The following is an 11,395-nucleotide window of genomic DNA, read 5'->3' as shown; positions in this document are numbered from 1 at the left end:
CCTGTATAAGAACCTCAGTAGGCAACCATCGACTTTTGAACTATCTGTATACAGAGGAATATAAGATGGAAAACTTTCCCTGATATACAAAAACTGCTAGTGGAAAGTCTTTAGATGAGTCTGAAACTTTCTGTTCTTGCCCCAGAAGATATTTTGCTTCTTCAGGTTAGTTAGTTAACTGGGTTTTCATGTCACCCACGCAGTTAAGGCTGTATTCATGGTGAAGCCTAGGTAACAAATAAAAGTTTATAATAATTTTATAAATAAACAAAAAAATAATACCAAGACAGCTGAACCTCAAAATACATAGAGAATAATAATAAGATTACCTACAAATGATAAAATTCTGAACAGGGTGGGCTTCTTTAGGTTCCAGGGAGGAATTCGGAGGTCTAGGCAAAATGCTTTAGTTGATTTATTCTACAAAAGATCTGATCTGTTCTCCAAAAGGCGTCATACAGCCATATACACTGAGAGCAAAGGAGCTCAGAATAAGCTGGACTGCATCTTTCGTAAGCTTAGCCACATATTGCAAATCTAGTTCATTTGCTAATTCACACAAACTTTAACAGAAGTTCTGAATGCCCCCATGTCGTACATCTTGCCTTGATGGTATCTCTATCTCATTCATATCAAGAAATTCTGGCGCGCATCACTCCTTTGCCAGTATTCGGAGTTACATGAGGACAGGCCTTTATGGCAACAAATTTTGTGTCTTTCTAACACACCAACAGACTCTGGCCAGAATGCAGCTTTTTTCTCATATTCTCAGCAATTCCTGCAATGCCTTCCTGTATGACAAATGAAAAATGCTTAGAGACAGATACGTCAGCTGAGAGACTATAATTACAGACATCACCAGTTGGAGTGATCATACATCCATTTTTCAAAACATCAAAGATTCTGGAAATAAAGACAATGCAGCAAGTGATGCTCAGAGTTTTCCCAGGGTGCATATTAACCAGCCAACTGATCGGATTTGGCCCTTCCAATCTCTCAGCTAGAGAGTTGCAACTTATGGCAAACAAGCTGCTTCTTACAGCAAGGGTATGCTGTTCCATTTGGGGTCGCCCCTGAAAGACACAGCTGGACCACACATGTAAGATGATTTACTCACATGCATGGAGGGGGGGGATAAAGGGTTGGTCACTCTTATTCAAGGAATTACACTGCCTGACACTATGGGGTCATGGTGTGTGTTACTGACCCTTGCATCAGCTGCTGGGCTCATGCCATAACCATAAAAACACTTTCAAGTAATGGATTTATATACAATATTTAGTAAAATATTATGGTGCTGATCATTGTACTGGATCAGAGGTTTTGGATAATGGATGGATTATGGCACTGGAATTCATGCAACCAGATTGCACAATTCAGGATTTACATAGCTGCTGTATTGACTTGTTGTGTTACACTGAGACCAGAAAATATACATTCTTGTTAAATCTTTGTTCATTATTGTAAAAAGTATTGAAGGCATGCTGAAGTCTAACAAGATGTTTCACAAGCCACCCACCCACCCACCCACCTCATTTGAATTTGATTACAACACTAGATTTCATAATCACACTTCTCAAAATAAAAAAAAAACTTATTCACTTACACATACATACAGACTTCCTTCCTATACTGGAATATTTAATTCAATTTAAAAGATCATAAGCTCAGCCACTTAAAAAGATTCCATCTAATCTCAGTACTGTGTAAATAAAAGAAACATACTTCCTTGATTCCGTGAAAAAATTCATTGTAAAGTTACTCACAGTGCAATTCCATCCTTTGCCAAAATTTAAACACTTCACTATGAAACACCACAACTCTCAAAATGAAATTACACACACACACACACACACACACTTTAAATGTGGTATTTTACTTAAGAATAATTCAATAAAAGGTATTTAATAATAACGATGTTTCTTGCGCGCATGATTTTAAGTGCATTACGTAACAAAGATGTGATTTATTAGACAGTCATTATTATACAAAACTATTTTACAGAATGCAAGTAATCCTGATTACTCGTGCATTACTTGCTTTAGAGACGGCATAGGCCAGAGGTCAGCTTTGGCTGTGCATTTAAGAAAATTAAGAGTGAACTCTGATCTGCGGGACATGCGACACTCGGGACACAGATCTGTCAGCACGCTTTCAAATGAAGACGGTTTATGTTAAAACCGACACATTTCTCAGGGAGTAGAGCTCTCCTAATAATTCTGGAGGCATTTATAAAGTACACCTTTAACCCTATAATTTGTCAGTAAAACAATGCAACTCTTGTTTCTCCAGTATCATCTGCGACCGTTAGCACAGCTAGCTCGCGCGTAGGCCAGTTCATCCCGTCCGTCTTCTTTCAGTCACGCAAGAACACAGCAGTCGACCACGAGTATTTTACATTCCCTTTCACTTCTTAGTGTTGCTAAAAGAAAATGCAGTTTAAAAAAAAATACGAGTAGCTGGGTGTCCACGTTATTTGATATATCATGCATAGTCACTTTCTGAGGTGACTTTAGGCAGCTGGCCAAAATTATCTCTTAATTCAGGCCAATGAAGCTACCTTGTACATATTTACTTACCCAGAATTGGAAGCACATGTCGCCTTGATGGAGTGAATCCTCAACTTATTCGCGATATCTTTCAGACCCTGCAGCGTTTTTTCATCGGGTTTGTGATAGCTGGCCATTTTCAAGATCAAGCAGAAGTCTCTCAAGATTATACAGACTTTATCTTCCTTAGCGATACCCGGAACCGTTCTATGCACAACACGTGCTTCGCAGACAGAGGCTGAGGCGGCCGTCAAACAGGGGATTTTATGGAAGTTCTGTGTGCGCGCGGCCCGTCCCTCTCCCTCACCAGCGGAGCGTGTTGCTGCAAGATCTGAGTCAATTGTGGATTCGAATCGCGCATGCGCCAGCGCTGTAAGCGAAGTACGAGAGCTGAAAACTAACTAAAAAAATAACTAAAACTGAAAACTAATTAAAAGCAAGCCAAAAACAACGACAAAACGTATATGTTCAGTTCCTGCCAGTGTCAGTACAATTAAAGGTAATTATCAATTTCATGAAAATTAATGCAAATACATAAAGTTTCTATGATTGGTAAGGGTGCAGGTTTGGCAAATGACCTAAAATCCTTTATTACTTGAATTGTATAGTACTTTAATGGTTTAACACGGTTGACTGGGCAGCACATGCGCAAATCAAATCCAGGGTTGACTCAGATCCTGTAGTGACAGTGCGATTTCTGCATTCTGAGGAGGAGGGGCTAGCGATGGTCTGTCGAGTCAGACCACTTAAAGGCACCATCGCTCAGAAAATGAGGAAAGAAGGTAAGTCCTGAGAAAACGGGAAGGTGGTGCCAAAATGAAATGCTACTAAAATATGCACAAATGAAACAAGCATATAGACGTACGTGATTTGTAAAGCTAATATGTATCTCTAGTGTCCCCCTTGACAAAGCACACATTGCTCCATTTTCAATCCCTTTAGCAAATATATTGTAAGCATGACATAAAACTGAAAGGCTCCGTGCTTGGCTAAATAGGTCAGTGTTTCTTGCTCTTTGCCTCTTTTGTTTCCTTGATTGAAAAACTTATCCAGCTGTTTCACACTAGCTCAAAGTGTCCCTCCTGACATGGATTACTGGTCACCCTAAGTAAACCAAATGATGAGGAACCAAATTGAATACCATAAATGCTACGCCAAACTTGTTTACAATAATAAAATGAACTTCATCCGTTTTGTACAAAGTGTATTTTATTGTAGCATTTGTGCAAATTCATCATGACTGTGTTTGCAGATAAGCCCTTCTCTGGTAATTCATGATTTAAGGTAACTCAATCATCTTATCACTGTGAGCATTACGGTTGCTTGGCTTTAACTCAAAATAAAGTGCACAGTCATTTAACATATGCCAATGCCAGGTCTGATACAGGTCCAGCAGTCAGCTTGTACCAGTACAATATTTTAAAGTATTTCTAAAAATGCACATATTTAAAATGAAGTTTCAATGGACATAAGTATTTACCTCAGTTGCATACAAGTACAGATGGGGAAAAATATGTTTCCTTTATATAGGATTAATATTTTGGTTCTTAAAAACACTTCTAAGAAAAATTATGCGATTTACATCCTATGTATTGTTTACTACTTATTTGGGTCACGGGGGCAATAATCTGAGCAAAGATGCCCAGACCTTCCTCTTGCCAGCCACCTCTTCTAGCTCCTCCATGGGGGATTCCCAGGCACTGCCAAGCCAGCTGAGAGGTACAGGAGGGTTGCACATGACATCACATGGCACCATCCCCCCCAGGCAAAGGTTGTCAGTCACCTTATTGGTGCATAGTTCCCTGTCTGGTGCAATATTCCATGTGTACTGTCCATGCTACGTTTGTCATGGTTGGGTGCAGGCCTAGAGTTAGAGGAGGGGCCAGGCACATGAACAACTCGGTGCAAACCCCCCCCCATACATCTTCCTAGATGTTCATGCACTGTTTAATCAGAAACAAATATCAACTAGACAGAAATACTCAACATAAAGTACATTTGCATTTAAGAAAGACCTGACAAAAAAAATACAAATGAATGGGAGCAGCCTGTTTTGCAGAGATTTATTTCAATGCATTATTGAACTAGGTTAATTTTGGTTGTTTTTATATCTGCATCTGCCCTGATACTTTCAACAAATAAAGGATAGAATGTTTCAGCTCACACTTTGAATGGTTATGACTAGAGAATTTAACTAAACTGGGGTGTGGTCTGATATGAGTGATTTGATGTTAAAATTAAAATGTAGGCCTGTGGCTGGAAGTTTGTTAGGTTTGTTCATTGGGAAAAAGTTTGTCACTTAGGTCGGCACGATATTGAAATGAAGTGTGTCAGATAAGTTGGCGGTGTTGCTGCGAGATCTGTCAACAGCTGTGCACAACGCAGTGCTGACAAATCACTTGCTTTTAATCAATAGCGTCTCTATGGAGTACAACTGTCTATGAGTGAGTCTGACAGTAAGGACAAAAAAATGATTATGATAAAAAAGTTCAAACTGTTTTTGTAGCTTATACTCCATTACCTTGATAAATTTTGTAGCCTATGACAGAGTAATAATGTTTTTTATGACTTATTGTTTTAACCCAGCTGTCTCGGTCCTTACAATGTGAAAATTAATTTAGTATAACATGCAATATCAATATTAATATGGGACATTCTGCAGCTCTATCAAGAATGATTGTGATGGTGGTTTGCTGTGCATGCAGAGCCTACATGTCACTCACTAGCAGGAAACTGTGTGTATTGAAAAACACTTAAATCAGAGTTAATTTTATCAGACAGACTTCTCTTATAGATTAGTCATGAAAAATTAGAACCATGCAAGTTTTCCTTTTGTGTCAAGCAGCAGAAGCATGAAGTGTTTTATTTACTTTGCCTTACTTGACATTGCAGTGACGCTGCTGAAACAGTATATAGTGCCGCCCTAATGTCACCTATGGATCTACAGGTAATCTGAAGTTGGCCCCCCTTGAAAGTGAAATGCCCCCCTCCAGGTGCTGATCTGGATTCGGCCCTGATTTGGTGCACTGTTGTTGGCTACAACAACAGCAGTGTTTGTGAAAAAGGTAAAGGATCTCTTAGGATGTAAGTAAAACCACTAAAATTACTAATGTTCCTTTGTGTTTGGTTCTGTAGATAAACCTGCTGATCTTCGTTGGTTGCCGAACTTCAGCATGGTCTAGTGAGCAGTGCTCACAGAGTATTGTGATGTGTCTGCTGCAGTAAGCTAGTGAGATGTCACATGTAGGGATGTTTGCGACATCCCTCCCTTAGCCTCTGCTGTTGGCCAACCTAGGTTCTAGGGTAGAGGAGGCCAAGTGCATAAATCTTCTGAGGCCAGTTCATAGTCTTTCCCTCACCAAGACTCTTACTGCGCCTCCTCATGGTAGGCCACGGTAACTGAGAGTCTTGTGACTCCAGGATAAATTAGTTGGGGATCTTGGAGCTGAGGTGGTTCCCAGAGGCATACTACCAAATACTGCCCCACTGCCTTGTGGATAGTCTGGGAATATGAAGGGCTAGGAGAAAAAAAACTCAGAGAGAAAAATGACATGGGGATAGCATGCACAGGCAGACTTCAACAGACTAAGGAACCGGCAGATGTCTGCAGCTAAGAAAGACTAACAGTGATCTTGAGCTAACCTCTTACCACTGGAAATTGCCCAAGAAATACTACCTCATGTGGTACTCTAAAAATCTTATTGCACAGGCCTACAAACCTGATTCCTGTTACACCAGTACTGTCAAGAGGAATGGGGCAAAAATCCAGCAAACTATTGTGAGAAACTTGTGGCTGTTTTACAATGGACAACCCAATGGTACCAAATACTAAGCGTATGTAAATTTTTGACTTTGATGAAAGTAATAAAGAAAGCTCAAGAAAATCTCTCTCTTTATTCTGACATTTACCAAATACAAAAAATTTTGGTGATCCTAGCTGACCTTAAACAGAAAAAGTTTACTCTGAATTAATGTTCGACAGTGAGGGAAAAAAAAGTTTTTGTGTCTTTTTCTGAAGTGTATGAACTTTTGCCTGCTTGCCTGAGGCTGTTGTCACCCAGATGGCTCCCGCCTGAAGTTCTGCTTTGAACTGTATGCAGCTGTGCTGCTGTGCATACTCCCATGTGCAGTTTATATCAATCTGGAGGAATAAAAGTTATGTCCAGCAGGGGCAGTATGAGAAAACCATCTTGGTTGGTTCCTTTGGTTGTGCCACGAAATGTTTCACCCTCGCTTCCTCTACAGCGAATTGCTGATTCTGTAATACTGCTGCAGCATTCTTAATGTTCTACCCCCTGATCCACTTCATATTGGTACTTTGTCCTGCCACATATCACTTTACTCCCTCGTGTTGAATGTTGACACCAGTGGCTCATCTTGTGTCATGTGATCTGAACAGGGGCCCATGGAATGGAACTCAAGGGAACTTGGAAAGCCAGGCATATGACTGGTGGCAGCTGAAGCGTCAGGTGCCGAATTGGCAGTAGCCTCCAAGCAGTGACGATAAAGTGGGGGTTCAGACAACTACCAGTAGACTCACAGTGGGTACAGGTGTGAAGTCTGGCTGAGGTGAGATGTATGCTGATGAGGGGCCAAGCAGCAAAGTAGACCTCGACTCGCAGGACCCTGCTGCACCCCTCCCCTGACAACCCCCTCCTGAAAGGTCTCAGAAACACCTTCCAGGTCAACTGGGTCCCCCTAGCCAACTCCTCAGAATCAGGGTCTGGGACCTGGGCTGAGTGAATAGAAGCTGCAGCCAAGCAAAGGAAGGCTGGTGAGACAGACACAGGTGTGCAGGCAGGAGCCGACGAAGCAGCGATGATCATGATCGAGCAGGCAGGTGAGCAGGCAGTAGCCAATGAACTGATTACGGCTGCAGGTGTGCAGGTAGGAGTTTGAGGCGACGGCTACGGGTGAGCAAGCAGGCGAGCAGGCAGAAGCCATCGGGGAGAGAACAGCCTCAGGCAAGCAGGCAAAAGCTGATTGGGTGACGATGGTCTCGGGAGCCAGGGATCGACTGGGCAGCCGCAGGCTGGGCCGGAGCCATCTGGACGACAGCCGCAGGCAGGCAGGCAGGCAGGAGCAGGCATGACTGCTGGTGACTACATGACAGGAGCAGGCATGACTGCTGGCACCTGCAAGGTAGGACCCACTGGTGGTGGGTGCAGCACAGCCCTCTGGCAGCAGACGCAGGATGGTGAGACTCTCTGGTAGCCAGCTCAGCGGGGACCTCAGGTGGTGAGCTAAGCACAGGGGGAATCTCTGGTGGTCGGACAAGGAGGAACTGGGACTTCAACATCAGACATTAATGGAGCAACGGGAGCCTCACCTTCGCTGGGCATGGTGGTGAAGGACGCCAATGAAGTGGGTAGCAGCGATGAGAGCATGTGGGGAGAAGGAATGGTCTCACCGTGGTCCACACAAGGTGTCCCTAGATTCAAGGAAGTCGCCTGCACAGGAGGCTGCTTTTTCCCCCCATCTCCAACTCCTTAGTCTTGGGGCAGTGGAATGAGCCGTGGTGAGCCTTTCCTTCTCTGGAAACAAGGATTTGGCTTGTCGGGGAGGCTGAGAGTGGCTCGGAGTCAAAGGCAGGAGAACCGGAATCCTGGTTCACTGATCTTTCCAGGAGAAGCACCTTTTTCAGATTTTCTGCAATTTTGAGGTTGGGGATATGGTCACCAACCCCTGGTCCTTCCGTTCCAGCAAGGCAGCGGCCTCGAGTGACACCTGCACTGGAGGTCTGCAAATACCCAAGGCAGGAGCAGCTTGATGCGACGAAGAAGGGACAGGCAAAGTGCAGAGTGGCTTTGCTTTGCAAGAGAATGGTAAACAGACCTGTTTCGTGTTGTGAGGGTGTAGCAGGCTGAGCAGCTTTGAGTCACTAGGAGGCAGCAGGGTGGGTGGCTTCACTTTTGCAGGCGTGGGCTGAGAAGTCCAGCATGTCCTCATCTTCCCCAGTCATCTGCTGCCAGAGGCACCCTGGACTCCAATATAGGTCGACTCCTTCTCCAGAGGAGGGGCTCCCATTCTTTCTATGGTTCCTTAGGATCATCTTCAGACAATTCAGAACAGAGCGGGTTTTTCACGTGTCTGTTGGATGTTAAAGATGCACGTTCAAATTGCTGGCTTGGTGTTGGGGCAAGGTGGCAGGTCCGCAGAGAGACCCCCGAAGGATCTCCCGTACAGCTGATGGGTCCTTTGGTCAGTTTAACCTTTCTGTCAAGGTACGACCCAAATGCAGGCTGCTTTTAAACAGAACCCACTTAGATGATATTTATTAAGATAAACAGGACAGTTTAATAAATGCTGATGGGTTACAATGGCTGAACAGGGAGTACAAAACTAAGAGATGCTAATATACATGACTAACAAAGGAGCAAACACAAGGCAGCTGTAAATGATTAACAGGAGGGCAGGAACGAGAGGTAAGATTAACAAGCCCCAGGTGCTTAGAGACACACCCAAGGGGAAACGCAGGGATCAGACAGGCGGGGTGGGCTGGATGCGACACCCATGATAAAAGGTGACAATACTGCCCCCAAGATTTTTTGTGGTACTGCATCTCATGTTACTTCCTCGCGTAGGTGCACAAAGGACACCTGAAATCAAGGCAGGAAACGCATGGAGGCCATGATGCTTACGTGGCTATGATGTGTCATGAGTGTCAAGTATACCCCTCCCCTAAAATGCTAGGTAGTTGCTAAGGTGTTAATAGGTTAGGGTTAGGTGTCTATGGTGATTGCTGTCATGTCATTATGCTATTCAAGGTGGTTACTAAGGTGTTGCTTGGTGGTTGCCAAAGTAGTTAAGGTGGTTGCAAACAGGTGAGAGCTAGTTTGGGATGAGTATCTCAAAAACTGTAGAAGAAGCATGAAAGAAAATTACTGCATAAGAATAACAATTACACTACGTATCATTCTACTGGAAATACAGCATTGCATACTACTGTTTATCTCATACAGGGTTGCAGCAAGCCTAGATTCAGTGCCAGAAAACGCATGGCGCAAGGCAGGGTACATCCAGTATTAGATGCATAGGCAAACTCTTCAATCATTTCATAATTTTGCCATCTTATGCATTTTAAGTAAGCGGTACATGATTTGCAGGGCCATGGCCTTTTGTCAGTTAAAGAAGATGACACTGATAATTACAGCAATTACAGCATAACAGCAATTACAGCAAATATTAGTCTTAATAGAGTTTGAATAATATACTGCTTTTGAACTGCCAATGGCCTGTTTAATGATTTCATTGGCTTGAAAACTATTCTTACACATTCATTCAAACAGGTTTTGATTGCATACATTGTACTGTTTTTTATATTTGCAAGACTTTTGTCAGAAATGAAAATAAAGGCATGAACAGAATTATGTAGTCCAGCTAAAGGGTACTGACAGTTTTTCATCTATGGAAGTGGAGCAGGACTGAGATCAGGCTCACAAACAGTTTTGCAGGTACGCTGAGTTCTCATAATCTTCACTCTCACTGCTTGAGGATGCACAGTCGGGCAGTCTGGACACATTGATGTAGTCATCCTCATCACAAAGTGACTCCTCCTGATTCTTGACCTCTAACTCAATGTTGATGTAATCTTGGCTACCCTCCTCATTTGCCCCATTGATGTAGTCTGCTTCTGAATCTGAGTCTTCTGGTCGCTGATTATGGTATGTCGTGAGGGCCACTGCATGAAGAGGCCAAATGCATCAGTCTTCTCTCATTCATAAAGACGAACTATGACAGCAAACTTGAGGAAATGCAAATACCACGGGAATTTGCATTAAACAGTATTAATACTGGAATGAAGAACTGCAGCATACAATGAACTTGCAAAAGAGAATATATATAAAAACATGATATTTAATGAATAGCTTATTCATACCTGGTTCTGATTGTGTCTTGGTCCTGCAAGCCAGGGTGAGGGCCACAATAATGAGACAGACTAACACAATAAAGCCTGCTGCTGCTCCACTGACTATAAGTACCATATTGGGCTCTGAAAACAGACACATACAACTTATTTAACCTACAGAATTAATGTACCATTACAGGCTTATAGAGACACAACAGAGAGGAACGTACAATTAAGTTATATCATATTGAACAGGATTGTATATGTATCATATGTATTAAGTGTAATAAACCAGTGATAAGAACCGTGACAAAACTAAAAATAAATACATTTCAGCAACCGAAGACGGTCAATTGCAGACAAAAACCACTTATTTACTTATAAAATTGGATATATCTGTTTAATACATTTGAAAAACACTGTTGCATTTCATATCTCACCATCTTCAGGAATCCCAATGATAGTGGAATAAACAGTGGTATAGCCTTTGAGAAAGAAACAGCATTCTAAATTACAATCAGCAGAATGAAACTTCTGTGTCTGTGAAATGTCTGTGATATCCTGCTCGTCCGATCCTCCTGTGTGCCACGCCCCCTCATTCACCACGTGCGCAGTCCCGATTGTGGCCAGCTGTTTCCTATTACTTCGATTTGTCCTGTGTATTTACATCCGCGTTCAGTCAGTCTCCCTAGATCCGTCATTGAAGTCTTACTGCGTGGTGTTGCTGTGTGTTGCCTGTTTCATGGCCCACCTCCCGTTCACCATTAAATCCCTTATTCCCCAGACCTACGCCTACTTCTCCTGCTTCCCCCTCTCGCACACCGCTACTGATCCTGAAAGTGTCAAACTGTGTATATTCACATATTACTACAGGATAAGCATATTATTATTATTACCTTATCAAACATAATTCACAAAAGTGGAAAATAGCTCACAGAAAAGAATAGCATTATAATGCATTTTATTACTAAATGTCCTTCAAGACCTTCTATAGTCT

General features: G+C 42.6%; 1 protein-coding gene and 1 long non-coding RNA gene across 2 annotated transcripts in view; one reads left to right on the top strand and one right to left on the bottom strand.

Moving 5' to 3' along the window:
- Positions 1–2,889, bottom strand: part of LOC125745315 (transketolase-like) — a 15,319-nt gene extending 12,430 nt beyond the window's left edge. The window contains exon 1 of the mRNA XM_049018030.1: positions 2,580–2,889. Coding sequence (XP_048873987.1) covers positions 2,580–2,686 — 107 coding nt within the window. The 5' untranslated portion in view covers positions 2,687–2,889. The remainder of the gene's footprint in view (positions 1–2,579) is intronic.
- Positions 2,890–3,241: 352 nt separating this feature from the next.
- Positions 3,242–11,183, top strand: LOC125745344 (uncharacterized). Its single transcript, XR_007398639.1, has 3 exons — positions 3,242–3,331; positions 5,497–5,633; positions 6,949–11,183. It is a non-coding gene; the product is annotated as an uncharacterized LOC125745344 (long non-coding RNA).
- Positions 11,184–11,395: the final 212 nt, after the last annotated feature.

Source organism: Brienomyrus brachyistius, chromosome 6 (genome assembly GCF_023856365.1).
Source record: "Brienomyrus brachyistius isolate T26 chromosome 6, BBRACH_0.4, whole genome shotgun sequence".
Lineage (NCBI taxonomy): Eukaryota > Metazoa > Chordata > Actinopteri > Osteoglossiformes > Mormyridae > Brienomyrus > Brienomyrus brachyistius.
The sequence above is the reverse complement of the archived record's forward strand: the minus strand, read 5'-3'. Positions and strand labels throughout refer to the sequence as shown.